A 20,484-nucleotide genomic window follows, 5' to 3' on the forward strand; every position below is an offset into this window, starting at 1 on the left:
TGGCAACTCTAAGTCAGCCAAGTCTATTGGTGCCGTTTTTCCAACAGTATTTGCTCACCTTGTGTCTCAGTCGCATTGTGGTAATTCTCAAAATACTGCAAACTCTCTACCAGCAAAAATATTATGACTTGTTAAAGGCTCAGATGATATTTAACATTTTTTTAGCAATAAAGTATTTTTAATTGTTACGTTTGTTGTTTCTTAGACATAATGCTATTGTACACTTAACAGACTACACTCTACTGTAAATATAACTTTTATAGGCACTGGGGAAACCAAAAAATGCATGTGGTTCACTTTATTGCAGTGGTTTGGTATATAACCTGTAATACCTCTACATATGCCTATGTAGACTTTCCGAAGACTTTTTAAGAATTCTAAAGACCAAAATATAACTTTAGATGAGACTTCAGTTATCAAAAGGAATACAGTAACTGAAGATTCATTGTAATATCTCAAGAAACTAGACATGATTATAACGATTTGCTCAGTTAACTGACTGAAACCTGGACCCAACGACAGCCTATGTTAAAAACAGCTGGAACTCCTGCTGATCAAGAACAGACGTGAACTAACAAATTAAACACCAAAGACAACACGGCGACAGAAACTATCTGAAGCGAAGCACAAAGAGGGGTGAAAAAGCTGAAAAAGGTGATGAACAGAGCCTCAAGTGATCTAGTATACCTACCATGTGCAACTGAGGGGCACTGCGCAGTCATTCTGAATGACAATGTTCCCAACTGGACAAATTCCAGAACCCTAAGCTCCAAGAACACTAACAAGAATAAACCTAAAGAAAACTCTATTACCCCCAAGGAATAACACAATCAAACTCAATTTTATATAGTGAAAGATACAATGAAAATCTTAAAAAGAGCCAGGAAAAAAAAAAAAAGGACACATTACATAGAGGGGAAAGTAGAATATTTATGATGAGAAATAATGGAGGTTGAAAGACAAAGGAAAGACATATTTAAAGCACTGAAAGGAAAAATAGAGACAATACAAGATTGTCAATCTAGAATTGTATCTCCAGCGAAAATATCCTTAGAAAATGAAGGTAAAAAAATACTTCAGTGAACAAGCAAAAGTTGAATAAATTCCAAGCTAGATCCTTTGGCAATATTAAGCACTGCAAATATCTTCTCTTTCATCTGTCACTGAAAGAAAAATCTTTCATTTTTTTCTACAAAGTTATCATTTTTCACCTCTGTTTAAGTGTTGGCAGCTTTAAGATGCCCTTCCCTGTCCCGAGGGAAAGAGTGTCTTCAATACTGTCTTCCATTAATTTTCTAACTTTTCCTTTCACACTTACATCTCTTAATTATCTATAATTCATCCCATCTGTGGTATTATATTGTTTTTTTTCCATACGGTTGAGTCACTCTTCTGAGCAACATGACTTTCTCTGATGATTTATGATGACACCCTTAAGTTCCTAAACATTTATAGGTAACTTTCTGCTCTCTAATTTGTCCCCCTCAGTCTATTTCTATGTTCTCACATTCCTACTAGTTTTTATTACTATAGTTTTGAAACAGAATCTTAACTTCTGATAACGCAAGCCCCCACCAAAGCAAATCTTTAAGACTGATTTAGCTATTCAGACTTTATCCCACCTGTCATATAAATTTTAGATCTAGGTTATGGAATTTGTCAGACAAACCAACTGGAATTTTGATGGCAATTTAATCAAACTTACAGATTAAAATGGGAATCTGCCTGACAATGAAGGAGATGTAAGAGATGTGGATTTGATCCCTGAGTGGGGAATACTATCCCCTGGAGCAGGAAATGGCAACCCACTCCAGTATTCTTGCCTGGGAAATTCCATGGACAGAGGAGCCTAGCGGGCTACATTACAGTCCATGGGGTTACAAATAGTCAGATTTGACTGTGCAACTGAGAACACATTTCTGGCTTCTTAGTCAAGTTCTCTCCTTAAAGATCTTATGTGTTCTTAGGTTCATTCCTAGAGACTAGTTTGTTCCCATTATTGTATACAATATTTATCTTTGATTACCTTCAGTTCAGTTGCTCAGTCATGTCCGACTCTTTGCGACACCATGAACTGCAGCATGCCAGGCCTCCTTGTCCATCACCAACTCCCAGAGTTCACTCAAACTCACGTCCATCAAGTCGGTGATGCCATCCAGCCTACTGATTGCTTATTGCTAGTGTACTAAATACTACTAATTTCTGTAGGCTGATTTTAAAAGCAGTAACCCTGCTAAACTCTTACTAGTTCCAACAGTTTCTCTCTTGATTCTAATGGTTATTCTAGATAAGTAATATTTTCTGCAAATAATGAGTTTTCTTGCTTTCCTTCTTGTCCTTATAACTTTTTATTTTTCCCTCTGTAGTGTCAGTCAGGACCTCCTTGTGTTAAATACCAACAGTGATACAAGGGCATCCTTATCTTGCTACTGATCTTAAAGTAAGTGTATCTAAAATTTCTTTATTATTATTTGCTGTAGGTTTTTGGTAATGACCATTATCTAGTTATCTTGTGTTCAAAGCTTGTTACGATTGTTTATCATATATTGGTGCTGGATCTTATCAAATGATTTTACGGTATAAAAATAATTGATGACTTTTCTCCTTCAGCCAGATGTTGAACCATATTTACATTCTTAAACTCTATGGATCAAGATTCTTTCAACACATTGTTGGATTTGATGAGCCAGTATTCTATGTAGAATTTTCTTGTTTACACTAGATGTGTAACTTTCTCATATTGACCTCAACTAGTTTTGAAATCAAGACTTTACTAACTTTATAAAATGAGCCTGGCATCTTTTTTTTTCCCTATTCTCAGAAAAACCTTTAAAAAGAACATTTCATTTAAAAATTCATTGCAACTCAGTAAGATTATCTTCATACAGGGTTTTTCTGAAAGGGGAGGTTTTGCCATTGTTTATTAAATATTTATTAGTCAGCTCAAGCTATCTATTTCTTCTGATACCAACCTTCATAGCTTGTAGTTTTCTAAGAATTTATACGTTTCCTCCAGGCTTTCAAATTTATAAACCGATAGCAATTCATAAAATTATTTTTTAAACATCTCACGTTTGTAGCCGTTTCCCATTTATCACTTATTTTATCTGCATCTTTTTAAAATCAGAGGTCTGTTTAGCTTATTTACCTTCAAAACATCTTATTTCAGTTTGGCCAATCTTTCTTTTGCTCCTAATTTCACTGATTTCTGCTCTTAACTGTAGGCTGGTTGTTTTTTTTTTTTTCTTTTTTTTTGAACTCTTGAAATTAACTTGGTAAAAGCACTAAGGCAAGCTCCTTCAACATTTAGATAAGTCACCCTGCCACTATATCTCAGATCTGGTTTCACTACACAGACTTCCAACACAGAAACTATACAATATAAACATTATTCTCTCGTATTCACAATACAACAGAAACGACAAATCTTATCAACCGTAACTACATATGAATGTCTCCATGTTGAAGGCAAATAAATAAGGTAATGTGCTTGTTCCCCCAAAATAGGTAAGGCTACCACTATGTACCTGAACCAAGGCACTTTCTCTGCACAGCTACTTGGACAATTACTGGTACAGCTTGATAAAATTAGCAACTAGAAATGAAATCTCCAGTTGCTTTACCAGCTGCCATTCAAAACTTGTAGTTATTAATAGGAGGGAAAAAAATCTGGCTGTGGCGATCGATTTCCACCACCACCAGCCCCCCAAAAAACTCGCTTAAAGCAGAAGCACTCTTTTTTTCCTCGCTGTGGAAGCATACATCCCTGGCTGGGGACAGTTTCAGTTACAGAAGAGATTTTGATCTTAAATCTTTCTGCCTGCAATTGAGCGTTAAAGAGGATCACTAACATAAAGTTCAACATTCAACACAACCTTGGACTTGGACACATACCGAATGGCTTATTCTTATGAGTGTAGGCTTTGAAAATTAATTTTATACAGTATTAGCTTCAAAACGAATGTCGTAGCTCTCACTGCACTGGTGTTAACTCAAGAAGCAACTCATACATTTTCCCTATGAGGATGCAGAAGGCGTGCACTGGAGACGGGAAAGAACGAAGCGCAGATACAGGTCAACTTTCTAATTCCTGACTTGCTTAACGCAGGCTGGCTAAAAGCACAGAAACACAGTGGCCAGATTTCTTTTTCCTCTGGCTGCAAAAAAAAAAAAAAACAAAAAGACTGAAGGCCTCTCCCTAACGAAACCCGGGCAGCCTTATACTCTTCCCTTCACGTTTGAGGGTGAAACTTAAAGGGGAACGGAGAAGAGAGCTTCCTAACGTTGAGAGCGAGCCAGTTGTGATATGGATCGCGTCTGCAGGAGAACTCGGGGCTGCGTGCGTTTAACCCAGGCTGCTCTTTTATAGGCCAGGTAATACAAGGAGCCAGGGCCGCTCCGGCGCCGGCCCACCGACACCAAACCGGGGAGGGAGGGACGGAGGGACGCCGGGAAGAGGAGACCCGGGCCTGAAACAAAGGAAGGGCTGGCCGAGAGGGACGGATCTGGCGTCCCCGTGGGGAGGAGGGAAAGCCAAGGCTGCTGGCGAAGGGCTGGACTCACAGAACTTGGAGGTGGAGGTGTTGATGTTGATGGTGGAGCCGGGGGTGGGGGCGGGGGCCGCCTTGGCCACGGAGGCCGCGTCGCCGCTCTTCAACATCATGATCACCCCATTGGCCTCCGGCGGCGGCGGCGGCGGCCCCATCGGAAGCCCCTCCTTGGGGCCTTTCCTGTCCACGGAGACCGCAGGCATCGCCAGCAGCTGACCCCCGGGAGTCTCTCGGGCTGGGGCTGGGATCGAAGGCGAGGGTGGCGGAGGCTGCCGGAAGCCCTCCACGGCGGCCTCCCAGTTGTTGTGGTTCTGGTCGTCCATCATCGCCTCGTAGCTGCCCCCCTCCTCCTCTTCCATGCTTTCCTCCATTCTGCAGGCCCCCAGCACCCGCCCGCCTTCACAGGCACCTGCTGCCCGTCTCAACCCCGGGCCGGGCCGGGGTGGGGGGCGGGCACCGCAGCCTCCTCGAGCTCACATCGCCGAGGGCCGGAGCGAGCGCGGAGGGGAGGGGCAGCGGCGCGCCTCGGGTCTCTCAGTCTCCGCCGGGACGCCTCTGAGCAGACAGGGCTGACGGCGGTGAGCGCTCCCGGGTTCCAGTCTGGGGAGAGGCAGCCGTAAAGCGGGAGCGCCCCTCACAACATTTTACAGCAGCTTCCAACAGGCAGTTGGGGAAAGGGCGGGCAGCGGGGAGGAGCGGCCAGGAGGGCACGTGGTGCGAGGAAACAAGCCTCCTGAAAGCGGAGCGAAAAGGGGCGGGAGCTGTGAGCCACCACCAGGCGGGAGAACAGAGGTTGGCCCCGCCTCGACTGGTCGCGCGCAGAGAGTCAGGCGCTGGGCGACCCACTTCCTGGGTAGCCGGCTCTGGCCCCGCCCCGTGCCCGGACTCACGTGATAAAGGAGTAGAACTGCGCACGCGCTTTCGCAGGTTGGTTACCAGGACGACGGGCAGCTGAGTTTGTGACTGAAGATGTGTCCATACCCTGGCTTGGCGATCGATATGACCCAGGCTTCCCGTTTCGGCCGTGTTTTTCTCCTCGCGCCCCCGATTTACCGGGTCTTCGGACCACAGAGGGCCTTGCATTTCCGGCTTTTGCTTGATCACGTAACCTTGGTGGCCAGTAGAGGGTCCAGGTCGAACATTATAAACGGGTTGGGACCACCCAGGGCGGCCCTTGGCCGAATCGCTCATGGCCTTCAGCAGACCCGTCCCAAACCCTCAACCTGGTGAATAACAGGCAAAGCAGCAGAGTGGCTAAAAATACTAATTGTGTTTGAGCTAATCAAGGATTTTTTAAAGTTCCTAGTTCCTCCATACACTGAGGCCAGAAACTTTAAACTTAAAAATACCTGTCTTCGTATGCTGTTTCACAAATCTTAACTACAAATTTGAGATTATGAGAGTTTTGAGGGACAAAGAAGAAACATTATGTAACTATTATAATTTCTTCGATTGCTCTGCATTCTCAGATTATAGTAATAGCAGTATATTGTGTGAGAATGTGGTTACAGTTGTTTATTGCGGCGTTCATTCTCGCTGCTGGTGAAAAGTTGTCTAGAAAAACCCTTAATTATTTTAAGCTAGCAAATAATGAATCTTTATTTCCACAGATATGTAATTAGTTTGAAGTTACGTAAATCACTTCATCCACTGAGAAGTTGTCTCTGATATACTTCAGTGTCCACATTTATTTCAGTTTCTCTACACGTATTTTCCCAGAGTATTCTGCACTATACTTAAGCATTTTGACCACTTCTTGTTTTTTTTAGTCGTTAAGTCATGTCTGACCCTTTGGCAACCCCATGGACCGTAGCCGATCAGATTCCTCTGTCCATGGGATTTCCCAGGCAAGACTACTGAAGTGGGTTGCCATTTCCTTCTCCATGGGATCTTCTTGACCCAAGGATTGAACTCATGTCTCCTGCACTGGCAAGCAGATTCTTTACCACTGTACCACCAGGGAGGCCCTGTGAGCACTTAGAATGGTTTAATTTCAGAAAATGCTGTCTCATATTCATTAAGGGCATATATTTTTTGAATCAGCACAGTGTTTTGATTCTCTGGCCTTGGGACATTTGGGGAATATGAAAAAGAAAAAAAGACAATTTTCAGAGTAAAATGCTCAGCGGGGAAAAAATTGTAACCTTAGAATTATAAGCCCAGCAAGAAAAGAATGTAAGAGGAAAGAGAAATACAGTTTTTTCAGGCAACAAAGGATAGTTTGTCATTACTAGACTTTTGAGGTGGTGGGTGTGGCTAGATAAAAAAACGCTCAGTACACAAGATAAGAGAATCATAAATATGTGTCTAATAATATGGTCACAAAATACATAAAGCAAAAGTTGACAGAAGTACAAGAAGGAAAAATCTACCATTGGAATAGGTGATTTAACAGTTTGCAATGGGTTGAATAGTAGCTCCCCCAAAAGATATCTCTGTGTCTTAATTCCTAGAACCTGTAAATGTTACTTTATTTGGAAACAAGGTCTTTGCTTAAGTAATTAAAGATCTTGAGGTGAGGAGAGCTTCTTGGGTTATCCAGGAAGTGGGTTGCCATTCCTTTCTCCAGGGAATCTTCCCAACCCAGGGATTGAACCCAGATCTCCTGCATTGCAGGCAGATTCTCTTCTCTACACACTAAAGCCCAGGATTATCCAGGTGGAACCTAAAACCAGAGGCAAGTGTCATAGAGCCAGGAGAGAGATCTGAGACAGAAACAGACGAGGAGGAGACAGTGTGACCTCAGAGGCAGAGGCTGGAGTGATGCAGTCACACTCACACCAAATGCCAGCAGCCACCCAAAGCTGGAGGAGGCAAAGAATGAATTCTCCACTAGAGTCTCCAGAGAGAAGACAGCCCTGCCAAAACCATGATTTCAGACTTCTAGCTTCCAGCACTGTGAAAGAATCTTTCTGTTGTTTAAAGTCCCCTATTTCTGCTAATTTGTTACAGCAGCCACAAAAACTAACACATATATCAAATGGACCGAAACATCTTTAAAGGACTAGAGGATTTGAAGAACACAGTTACCAAGTTTTGGTTTAATGTATACACAGAGAACTCAACAACTGCAGAATATATACTTGAACATGCTGGGTCATAAAGCAAGTCTGTCTACATGTCTCAGGATTGGTATCATAGCAGCCACATTCTCTGACCACTGTATACTTCAGTTAGAAATCAATTACCAACAGACAGCTAGTAAACCCTCATATTTCTAGTCTTCCAATCAACTTACGGGTCAGAAAATCATGATGAAAAGAAGACATTTAGAACTGAAGGGACTGGTAACTTTCATCTATTAATAGTAAGGCTTACTACAGGGAGGCTTACTGAGCATACATGTAAACACAGAACGCTTTACATGTATACTGCCACAATAATCAATATGAGACATTCACCTTAGCTATAATTGGTTAAACATACCATTAGGGAAAAATCTAACCATGATTGAACCAAAGCAGTTACTGACAGGGTGCAATTTGCCATAAATAAGAAGCATCACCCACTGAAGGGAAACAAATGAACATATTGATAACTGCTTGATTTTGTGGTCATGAGATGTTGTTATATTACACTTGGGACTTCCCTGGTGGCTGAGACAATAAAGAATCTGCCTGCAATGCAAGAGACCCTGGATTCAATCCTTAGGTGGGAAGATCCACTGGAGAAGGGAATGGCTACCTGCTCCAGTACTCTTGTCTGAAGAATTCCACGGACAGGGGAGACTTGTGGGCTACAGTCCATGGAGTGGCAAAGTATCGGACAGAATTTAGTGACTAACACTTTCACTAAAAGCTTGATATATTTTAATAAGTGTTAACTTAAAATCTTTGGTGATTTGTTCTGGGATGTGGAGATGGAGAATAACATTACTAGCAACCACTGACCCAACATTGTACAGATAGAACACAGGTTAATTAATAATTACTACAAAATTCCATAGTCTCAGACATTAATCTATTTTCTTGGATTTTTTATTTGTCTTTTATTTTCTGGGGTAACAGGCAAATTTGGCCTTGGAATACAGAATGAAGCAGGGTAAAGGCTAATAGAGTTTTGCCAAGAGAATGCACTGGTCATAGCAAACACAAGAGAAGACTCTACACATGGACATCACCAGATGGTCAACACCGAAATCAGACTGATTATATTCTTTGCAGGCAAAGATGGAGAAGCTCTGTACAGTCAGCAAAAACAAGACCAGGAGCTGACTGTGGCTCAGATCATGAATTCCTTATTGCCAAATTCAGATTTAAATTGAAGAAAGTAGGGAAAACCACTCGACCATTCAGGTATGACCTAAATCAAATCCCTTATGATTATACAGTGGAAGTGAGAAATAGATTTAAGGGACTAGATCTGATAGAGTGCCTGATGAACTATGGAATGAGGTTCATGACATTGTACAGGAGACAGGGATCAAGACCAACCCCATGGAAAACAAATGCTAAAAAGCAAAATGGCTGTCTGAGGAGGCCTTACAAATAGCTGTGAAAAGAAGAGAAGCAAAAAGCAAAGGAGAAATGGAAAGATATAAGCATCTGAATGCAGAGTTCCAAAGAATAGCAAGGAGAGATAAGAAAATCTTCCTCAGCGATCAATGCAAAGAAATAGAGGAAACAACAGAATGGGAAAGACTAGAGATCTCTTCAAGAAAATTAGAGATACCAAGGGAACATTTCATGCAAAGATGGGCTCGATAAAGGACAGAAATGGTATGGACCTAACAGAAGCAGAAGATATTAAGAAGAGGTGGCAAGAATACATAGAAGAACTGTACAAAAAAGATCTTCACAACCAAGATAATCACTATGGTGTGATCACTCACCTAGAGCCAGACATCTCGGAATGTGAAGTCAAGTGGGCCTTAGAAAGCATCACTATGAACAAAGCTAGTGGAAGTGAGGGAATTCCAGTTGAGCTGTTTCAAATCCTGAAAGATGATGCTGTGAAAGCGCTGCACTCAATATGCCAGCAAATTTGGAAAACTCAGCAGTGGCCACAGGACTGGAAAAGGTCAGTTTTCATTCCAATCCCAAAGAAAGGCAATGCCAAAGAATGCTCAAACTACCGCACAATTGCACTCATCTCACATGCTAGTAAAATAATGCTCAAAATTCTCCAAGCCAGGCTTCAGCAATACATGAACCGTGAACTTCCTGATGTTCAAGCTGGTTTTAGGAAAGGCAGAGGAACCAGAGATCAAATTACCAACATCTGCTGGATCACGGAAAAAGCAAGAGAGTTCCAGAAAAACATCTATTTCTGCTTTATTGACTATGCCAAAGCCTTTGACTGTGTGGATCACAATAAACTGTGGAAAATTCTGAAAGAGGTGGAAATACCAGACCACCTGACCTGTCTCTTGAGGAACCTGTATGCAGGTCAGGAAGCAACAGTTAGAACTGGACATGGAACAACAGACTGGTTCCAAATAGGAAAAGGAGTACGTTAAGGCTATATATTGTCACCCTGCTTATTTAACTTATATGCAGAATACATCATGAGAAACACTGGGCTGGAAGAAGCACAAGCTGGAGTCAAGATTGCCGGGAGAAATATCAATAACCTCAGATATGCAGATGACACCACCCTCATGGCAGAAAGTGAAGAGGAACTAAAAAGCCTCTTGATGAAAGTGTAAGAGGAGAGCGAAAAAGTTGGCTTAAAGCTCAACATTCAGAAAACTAAGATCATGGAATCTGGTCCCATCACTTCATGGGAAATAAATTGATGGCGAAATAGTAGAAACAGTGTCAGACTTTATTTTGGGGGCTCCAAAATCACTACAGGTGGTGATTGCAGCCATGAAATTAAAAGACGCTTACGAAGGAAAGTTATGACCAACCTAGATAGCATATTCAAAAGCAGAGACATTACTTTGCCATCTAAGATCCATCTAGTCAAGGCTATGGTTTTTCCTGTGGTCATGTATGGATGTGAGAGTTGGACTGTGAAGAAATCTGAGTGCCGAAGAATTGATGCTTTTGAAGTGTGGTGTTGGAGAAGACTCTTGAGAGTCCCTTGGACTGCAAGGAGATCCAACCAGTCCATTCTAAAGGAGATCAGTCCTGAGTGTTCTTTGGAAGTAATGATGCTAAAGCTGAAACTCCAGTACTTTGGCCACCTCATGTGAAGAGTTGACTCATTGGAAAAGACTCTGATGCTGGGAGGGATAGGGGGCAGGAGGAAAAGGGTACAACAGAGGATGAGATGGCTGGATGGCATCACCAACTTGATGGACGTGAGTCTGAGTGAACTCTGGGAGTTGGTGATGGACAGGGAGGCCTGGCATGCTGCGATTCATGGGGTTGCAAAAAGTCGGACATGACTGAGCGACTGAACTGAACTGAAGATATTAGTTCTACCAAAGTAGGAAATATGTATATGTAAGTTTATTTGTGTAAACAGAAGACTAATTCAAAACATTAATAGCAGTTACCTAGGGCTAATGGGATTACAAAGAGTCAGACACAACTGAGTGACTGAACTGAACTGAACTGAATGGGATTACAGATGGTTTTTATCTTCTTTGTTATCTTCCAATCTTTCCTATATTCTCTACAGTGAGCACGTATCAACACTATTTTTATAATCAGAAAAATATTCCTAACCTCAAAGTTTAAAAAATAAAAACAACATTAAGAAAGTATAAGTTTGGATCCTGTATGTTAAAACATTTATTTTGGCTTCCAGAAACAGAAATCTCAAGTAAAAATTGCTTAAAAATTAAGGCTGTTCATTGACTAACATACTGATAAAAGTCTAGGAGGGACAAAGGTGAGGTGTGTTTCAGTCAGGTCTCCAGCTCTATTATCTGCCTTGAGTTTTGACCTGATTTTCTCGTTTGCAAACTTCATCCTTAGGCTGCCAACAAACTGGCTGCCACAGCCCTAGACCTAACATACTTTACCAACAATGTCCAGAAGAGGGTCTATGGCTCCTGGTAGGCATTGATTGTAAGTAAGCAGGTTCTTTCCCAGAAGCCCTAAGCATACTTCTTCTCCATGTCCCATTGGCTCATTCTTGAACCATTCTACAAAGCATTTAGACCAAAATCCCAGAGTCATTTACTGCAAAGGCATGGATTTATTCTTGGAAAATGAGGCCCATCCCTGGTACTCAGAGTGGGATACAAGAATAAAATCTGAGGTTAACTAGGGAAGTTTAAATGGATTCAATACCCATTACAGGCCCAGATATCTAATCCCCAGAACCTATCCACTACATAACTTCATCCTGACCTCTCCACTCCATACCCCTTGTAAACACATCCCTAAAAAATATATGTAGGCAAAATTGAGTGGGCTTCCCAGGTGGCGCTAATGGTAAAGAACCTGCCTGCTAATGCAGAAGACATGAGAGATGCAGGTTTGATCCCCTGGGTTGGGAAGATCCCCTGGAGGAGGACATAGCAACCCACTCCAGCATTCTTGCCTGGAGAATCCCATGGACAGAGGAGCCTGGAGCTACAGTACACAGGGTCACAAAGAGTCAGACGTGACTGAAGTGACTTAGCATGCACACACAAACAAAACTGAGTATGTATTGATTAGAATCAAGACAGACAATTACAAAATAAATATATAGCTAATTATCTAAAATAGTTAAAATGGGGGGGTGCAGAGGTTTTGTCACCAAGAATTAGTCTTACATAGCTTTGAATCCCATCATGTCACATCATACTTTCCTGCAGAGTATTTCATTACGATTGTTCAATATTTTTGAATGAATAAACACATCACTACGTTAAATCTACTTGAAATCTTATTTTTAGATTGGTAGCCCTTTTTCCTTTTAATCAACTCTTAAAATACCATCCATATGATGAGATACATTCTTCCCTAAGAGAAAACAAAGATTATTACCATCTTTTTATATCTTTTCATCTATTTAACCCTCCTAATTGTTGCATTGTTGGTGGTAGAGTGGTTAGTTGCTAAGTCATCTGACTTTTGCAACCCCATGGACTCCTCTGTTGATGGGATTTCCCAGGCAAGAATACTGGAGTGGATTGCCATCTCCAGGGAATCTTCCCCACCCAGAGATCAAACTTGAGTCTCCTGCACTGCAGGCAGATTCTTTACTGACTGAGCCATCAGGGAAGCCTCTTGCATTGTTAGAGAGGGATGAAATTGCTCAGAGGTGAGCAAGAAGAGAAAAGAAGAGATGAAAATTTATATGAAAAAACTCCCAAACTGAACATGCTTCTAAGCAGTCAAGTCAGAACCAACTGAATTAGGCAAGTTTGTGACAGATGACACATGGACCTATAGATGATTGTTTTTAATTTCTATTTCATTTTAAATTCACTATTAATTTCATGAAGGCATTCGCATGGAAAAATTGAAAACACAACTTTGATAAACTATATTAGGATAAAGAAGAATGAAAACTTTTCTTGTAATCTCCCTAGGAGATTATAATGGTACCAATACAGCATTTCACAAAGAAGTGACTTGTGAATGCATAATGCAATTGGAAGTCTAAAGGCAAAGCTATTGGAATGATCTTGATTAGAAGGTAAGAGGATTAAAGGCATGTAAATAACTCAAGCCTTAATAGCTGTGCAATGAGATTACTGCTTACAGTGGAAATGTGTAGCCACTCGGGGGAGTATTCTCTATTTGATATTTCTTTCCATGTTGGATTTTGTTCCTTCCTTTTACATCTTAACATCTGCATCCAGCCAGATTCCATCCTAGCAGGGAAACAAAAATAATGATGCAGATTCTCTCTGTAAACCTGATGAATTAAGGGGCTGAAGGAAAGGATTCCAGGCTGAAGGAGACTATAGGAAAAAAGCTTACTCTACCAGCTCCCTGTTGTCAGCCTATTTCTTTTACTCCAAAATTCACAAATATCTCTGTGCTCAGGCACTGTGCTGGGGCTACAGGAGTATACAGACAAGAAGGGTTTCCATCCCTCATGTAGTCTCCTCTGAAGTGTCAAGATTTAAACAATGAACCACAGGAACCGAAGCCTGACAAGCAGGATAAAGGAAAACACCAGGCACTGTAAGAAGACATCACAGAGAAAGTTATTTTACTTGGGGTGACCAAAGAGACTCAACCTGAAAAAGAGTATTTCTGCCAAGACAAAAGGCTGGGTAGAAGTTAGCCAGTCAACAAGTTAAGGAGACAGCTTTCCAGGCAGAAGATGTTTGACATCATCTAGGAACTAAAAGAAAGAAACTGAGACTCTAGTGGAGGGAAGGGGAACGGAAGGGTTGTGGCATATGAAGGAGAGGTGGAAAGGGCTTCCCTGGGCTCAGTGGTAAAAAATCTGCCTGCCAAAGCCTGCCAGTGCAGGAGAAGCAAGCTCAATACCTGGGTCAGGAAGATTCCCTTAGAAAAGGAAATGGCAACCCATTTCCTTGAGTATTAGAAAAGGAATACCAATATTCCAGTATTAGTACATTGGTATTCCAATATACGAATTGGAATACCAATATTCTGTTGGTATATTCTCTTGCCTGGAAATTTCCAGGCAAGAAAATATGCCACTATTCTTGCCCGGAAAATCCCATGGACAAAGGAGCATGGCAGTCTACAGACCCTGGGGTCGCAAAAGAGTCAGATATGACTTAGCGACTAAACAGCAACAAAAGGAAATGGCCACATGTGTGCTCTATACCTCCTGTTGAGGAGTCTGTATTTCTGTTTGAATGGAAAAGACATAAGGAAGTACCGTAAGATGTAATTTACATTGTATAGGGGCATCTCAGCACCTTGAGGGAAATGGCTTATAGGGAAGCAAAGAGTGGAAAAAGAGACCAATTAGGGAGTTATGGCAATACTTCAGGCAAGACAGGATGGTGGGGGACTTCCCTGGTGGTCCAGCAGTTAAGAATCCGCCTTGCAATCCAGGGAACATGGGTTTCATCCCTGATCTGGGAACTAAGATGCCACATGCCACAGAGAAACTAAGCCTTTGAGGTGCGAGTACTAAGCCCTCGCACTCCAGAGCCCAGAGCCCTTTGGGCCACAACTAGAGAGTCTGTAAGATCTCAAGTGCCAAAACTAAGACCCAATGCAGCCAAATAAATAAATAAATTTTTTAAACAGGTAACGATGACTTAGACTTTGGGGATGGTAATGGCTGAAGAAAAATGTAGTAGACTGCAGGAGTCTTTTGTCACTTGAATGGACAGGACTTGGGTTAAAGCTTGAAGGTGAGGGAAAGAAAGGTTTCAAGAATGATGCCGCTGATTGATGTAAACGATCATGTTCTTCTAAACCTGGGGTTTTGTCAGATGCATGCAATGGAAGGAGAGTTGGATCAGTGATGAAAAAGATGAATCAGTCATAAACTTCAGGCTGCATAAGAAAATAAAGACGGATGGGGCAGGTGGCTAGAGAGCTTGGAGAGTTGTTTATGGAAGAGAGGTCTCCATGAGGTTGAAGAGCTGCTGCAAGGATGTCTGTCCTTAATCAGGAAACCTGCAGGATAGATGATAACCAAAAGGTAGAACGTTTGAATTAGCAATTCAGTATTGCTTCTCACTGATTCAATGGACATCACCAATTCAATGGACATGAACTTGGGCAAACTCCAGGAGATGGTGAGAGACAAGGAACTGTGGCACCATGAAGAGTTGGACACAACTTGGTGATCTAACAACAACAATTGCTTCTCCAAACCCCACATCCTCAAAACAACAAGCAATGGTTCTGGGTGCCATGAAGGTTTCTGTGTGTTGGTGGGGACACCGCCAGTAGTGGACAATGACGTATCAGAGTGCAAGGAGGATCTGAACAACAGCAGCACTTAACTGAAAGAGAAGACAAATTAACTTCTGAAATCCTTTCCACTTGGCATTAATGTGACCGATTCTTGCATAACAGTAACATTGCCCAGTTGTGCCAGGTGTCCATTTTCATGTTCTAATTCATAGGCTTGGAGCTACTTGCTGTGTTAAAGCAATTTGATTTAATTTAGACAAGATAGATGGTGTACACTTGAAAAGTTAAGTGAAACAATAGAAGTGAATTGTAGTCTTCAGTAGAAAATAAAGTTACTTTCTTTCTTGTATTTGTATTTGCACTGTCCGCACATACTTGGTGTGAACTGTTGCTTACGAAACAAAACCATACACAGTTGTTTGTTTTTCACTCTTTAGAGCATTAATATTTTAATTTTTAAAGCAAATGTTAAAGGAAACAAAGTTTGCATGACTACAAAAAGCCTTGTACAAAATTACCCAAAAATAGTTTCTATGGAGTTTTTTTTGTCCATTAGAGAATAAAATGGACTCTGAAGAAAGATTTTAACAAATGAAATAATATGCTGCGGTAGTCAGTCTTCCTATTCTAAGCATTGAGGAATTTGAAAGGAAAATACTTTAAAATAATGTATAAATCTTGATCTTTCTTATAAGAGAGAGTGAAACATGATATTGGTAAAGGAAATTTTCATAATGAAATTTAAATGTTTTGTACTATTTTCTGTAACAGTAACTATATATAGCCTAACCCCATTAAAATATTACATATGAAACTCATATCATGATCATATGCACATGATATGTTAGACCTATGATTCATTTCCAATCTAAGTATTATTTTAAGAATTTAATAGACAACTCCAGTTGCTGCAACCTCAACCGAATGTAGCTTCTTCATTTTGCAATGTCCCCAGAAGTTTATCTAATTCATCATTACTCTTGATAGAACACAAATTATGTGAAAGTCTTGATTATAACAACATAATTAGTAATTTACTTAAATGAGGCAAGAAATTAACTTTTATGAAGTAAATATAATTTATGAATTTTTTATGAGTTCATTTTATTACTTATCCAAATAATAAGCTCATGGAAAGAACACCCAGCCAAACCCAAAAATAGTTATGAATAAATCCATCATCTTGAAATTTTACCACAACTTTACACACTTTGTAATGTTGCTGTCATATAAAGATATATTTTTCAAGAAAAGGGGATAGTATATGTGTTATTTAGCATTCTGTTAGCTGGGTGAATAACATGTCAATATTTGGACATAGAGACATATAGATGAGCCTCCGTTTGTATTCTTGCAGCAAATATTATAATTGGGCCTGGTGGGATTTCCCTGGAGGTCCAGTGGCTAAGACTCCACACTCCCAGTGCAGGGCGGCTGGGTTTGATCCCTGGTCAGGAAACTAGATCCCAGATGCCACAACTAAAGATCCCGCATGCTGCAACAGAGATCTAAGACCCTGAGTGCTACAACTGAGACTCAACGTGACCAAATAAATATTTTTTTAAAAAAAAGAACTGGGCCTAATGAGGAGGCCAGCAACGGCTGAGGCTAGAGGGCTTGAAGGGCTCTCTACACAGATGCTGGTGTTTCCCATATGGGAGTGATGGCAGGGCTGACGTGGAGATAAGGGGAATCTGGAAAGGAAAGTGATGGGGCTGGTAATGTCTGGGAGGTGCTCAATATGAGGAGAGCGGGGAGGAAACTCCAATGATGTGAGCCTCAGTGGAGCTCACAAGGGGCAGGGGAAGGAATGGATGGGACAAGGAGGACACCAACACCATCTGCCCATCAAGGAACCCAAGTGACGGGAAATGTGTCCCTTTGGGAGGTCACAGGGAGACTGCTCTCGGAGGAGGGCTAAGTCTGGGTTAAAGCTGAGACATGGAGGGAATATTTGAAGAAAAAATGCATGAGAAAATCTGCTGATCGTGGAGCAAACGTTCTAGAAGGCACAGTGAAAGGAATTATGAAGGAGGAAAAAGGTGAAAATTGTGTCAGGGGAGAAGATTACAGAGAACTTTGGAGATGAGAATTAGAAGTTTATTAAACGCTATCGCCTACACTTACGAGGGGAAAATGGCATTGAAAGGTCTAGTGCATCCAATCCCAATGGAGTTCTTAGAGGAAGGGGACCCCTGGGTCCAACATCATTCAGCTGTGGCCTGGAAATAAGGGTCTTCCTGGGATTGAAATTCAGGACTCCCCCCACCCCTCTCCCCTCCCCCTCCTGCCACCATCAGCCAGCACTGGCAGGTGCCACAGGCATAAACGTGGTTGGCAGCAGTGAGCACAAAACACCTGGTTCTTCATGGCCAATCAATCCAAGCAATTGTTATCAGCATTCCAGGTGGTTGGCCCAAGATGCTTCACGATCTTGGGGCCAGCACTCTCAGCGGATTAGCATTGGGCAGGGGCTCAGAGCTCTTGAAAGGCCACACTGATCATCTGGTAGCAGCTGACATCCATCTTGTCATGTTTAAGGAGGGACAGACATCCACAGGCCTCAGCTCCATCTGTTTTGCACACAATCGGCACTTTCATACATCATACCCCAAATTGCCTTTCATACTCTCAACCCAAACATTTCCAGCTCTGGCACAGTGGCCGTCTCCTGTCAGCCAACTGGTCAGTTTAGGCAGCTCCCTTTCATATCTGGTCAACAGTATATGCTTATGAAAATTTCAGGGGTTTTGCCTTATTGTTTTATAAAAATGATTCGAAAATGGAATACTGGATGGACTGATATGTGTGTGCGTGTGTGTGTGTGTGCACGCACGCGCTCAGTCGTGTGCAACTTTTTCGACCCTATGATCTGTAGCCCTCCAGCCCCCTATGTCCATGGGATTTTTCAGGCAAGAATACTGGAGTGGGTTGTCATGCCCACCTCCAGGGAATCTTTCCAACCCAGGGATGGAACCTGCATCTCTGGCATCTCCTGCATTAGCAGACGGATTCTTTACCACTGCCCCACCTGGGAAGTCAGATGGACTGATACCAGTGATTTTTACAAAGCTGTAAAGTTAACCCCATTTTAGACACAGATGGAAACCTTTAGGAGCACCACAGGAAGTCTAATCTCTACTGACCGGTCACTGGACTTCAGCCAATGACTCACATGTCTAATTGCAAAATAAAAGAACAAAATGAAATTAAAAAGGCAACAAAACATCAGCAAGGAGGGTTTAAAAGGACAACTGTGGTTGAGGATTTTAAGTATTTTTCAGCTTTCTGAGGATAGAACAGCCATTTATTACCACATGGATCCATTGTTCAACTTCATGTATACAGTTGTCTCAACACCTTGAGGAATTTTTTTGTAGGGAAGCGGAGGCTGCCTGTGCTATCAGCAAAGATTCATAATGGAAACCTCTCTCCGATCCTTAGGCATCACACAGGAGGCTTGACAGGAGAGACAGGCAGCCTGGTCCGACAGATAGGAGAGTTTGGGTCAGAGAGATAATCCCGCCTTGCTGCTGCTGCTGCTGCTGCTGCTGCATCGCTTCCGTCGTGTCTGACTCTGTGTGACCCCATAGACAGCAGCCCACCAGGCGCCTCTGTCCACAAAATTCTCTAGGCAAGAATACTGGAGTGGGTTGCCATTTCCTTCTCCCAATCCCGCCTTAGAGGGAGCATTTCCTGAGGTTCTGAGGACCAGTCCCATTCTCTCTGACACCCTCTTCCCAAGGCAGAGCTTTAATATTCCCCAGGAGCAACCCGGGCAGCTTGGCCCCGCTCATAGCCATATGCACCTCCCTCTCATCCTCCAGTCAGCTTGCCTCCTCCTCTAAACAGTCCTCTCTCTAACCGCTCTTTTCCATCCCTTTTCCCTGCCTCATGGCACCTTATCTTGCCAACCCCACCTACAAGCAAAGCTAAAGCTTAGTCCTCAGGAATGCAGAGATGGCAGACATCTAGTGGAAAGTCATGAAGCAATGATTTGCAGCTAGAGTCCTTTGATCATAGTTTTGCAGACCCGGGCTGGGCTCAGCCAAATCTGCCTAGAGTGTGGCCACGCTGGTTTCAGGCAAGGACGGTTGGTAGCCTAACCAACAGTCACTCCCTGTCCCCACAGGTCTACTAGGTGGCTAGCAGGCAACAGGTAACCCTGGGTACTACAGAATGAGTTTTGATTTGCTCAAGCCCGTTATAGTGGTTCCTTAGGAACAGTGGTTGACTTAGGAATGGCCCTGGGCTGCAATCCTGGCCAAGGAGTCATGATAAATCTACTGGAGGCTCGAGATGCCAGGAAGGCATGTCCTTTTCTAGGGACATGGGAAAGCTTGGAGATACAACACCAGATACACAACTACAGGTCAGAGGTCAGAAGCCAACACGCTGATTAGAAGAGCAGGAAGATGGAATGAGCTGAGTGTTCTGAAAGTAAATTAAGCCTGGTACTGCCTCACCTCCACAGTTTCTATCATGAGCGATTTTAAGTCTCTGAAATTCTAGCTGTTAAGGCTGGATCCACTATCACACGTGGGTGAAATCACCCTGATACAACAGCCCATTAGCATCTGGTGGTCCTTGCCATTGAGGGGGTACTAGGTCCAAATCTGCGCCAAACTCGGGGTGCCCTGGGAACTTTAGTCCCATCACCAGCACCCCAGACCTGTGGGTAAAAACGCAAGTGAACAAGTGGAAAATTATATAATAAACTTTCCATAGGCCGGAAAAGTGTCAAAGCACTTTACAATCAAATCTAATTGAAAACAACAGCTCTTTAATCTAAATTTACAATATAATCAGCCTTCTGGTTACCTAATTATAATTAAATTAGATTGGCAGTGTATTTCATAGATGCTAATTAAAAGCACCAAAAGAAAACACTGCATTTTGAAACTGCTCTGTCTCTTCATTCCCTGTGAGAGCCAAGTGTGGAAAGAGAGCTCCCTGAGATGTAAATCTGGAGAGCTGGGTTCTAATCCTACCTCTGCTCAAACTGGCTGTGTGACTTCAGGTCAGACCCTGAGACCCTCTGAGTGTCCTTGCTTGTTGCATTCCTCCAATCAAACACAGAGCTGTCTTTGATTCATTTTGCCTGTTCTTGAACATGATATAACTGAAATCAGACACCATGTAATTTTCTGTGTGTCTAGTAAGACACCTACAACAATTTTTAGGGTGTTTTATTGCCAAAGAAATGACAAGCCCCAACTAGCAAGGATTTTGACTGTTGAAGCACT

At 42.2% G+C, this 20,484-nt stretch overlaps 1 protein-coding gene and 1 long non-coding RNA gene across 2 annotated transcripts in view; one reads left to right on the plus strand and one right to left on the minus strand.

Moving 5' to 3' along the window:
- CACUL1 (CDK2 associated cullin domain 1) overlaps positions 1 to 5,421 on the minus strand; it is a 70,058-nt gene extending 64,637 nt beyond the window's left edge. Inside the window, exon 1 of the mRNA XM_069567259.1 lies at positions 4,564 to 5,421. Coding sequence (XP_069423360.1) covers positions 4,564 to 4,921 — 358 coding nt within the window. The 5' untranslated portion in view covers positions 4,922 to 5,421. The remainder of the gene's footprint in view (positions 1 to 4,563) is intronic.
- The window catches only part of LOC138427606 (uncharacterized), a 34,716-nt gene continuing 18,518 nt past the window's right edge, over positions 4,287 to 20,484 (plus strand). Inside the window, exon 1 of the long non-coding RNA XR_011252081.1 lies at positions 4,287 to 4,374. This is a non-coding gene — a long non-coding RNA (uncharacterized lncRNA). The remainder of the gene's footprint in view (positions 4,375 to 20,484) is intronic.

The sequence above is a fragment of the Ovis canadensis genome, chromosome 22 (assembly GCF_042477335.2).
Source record: "Ovis canadensis isolate MfBH-ARS-UI-01 breed Bighorn chromosome 22, ARS-UI_OviCan_v2, whole genome shotgun sequence".
NCBI classification, from domain to species: Eukaryota; Metazoa; Chordata; class Mammalia; order Artiodactyla; family Bovidae; genus Ovis; species Ovis canadensis.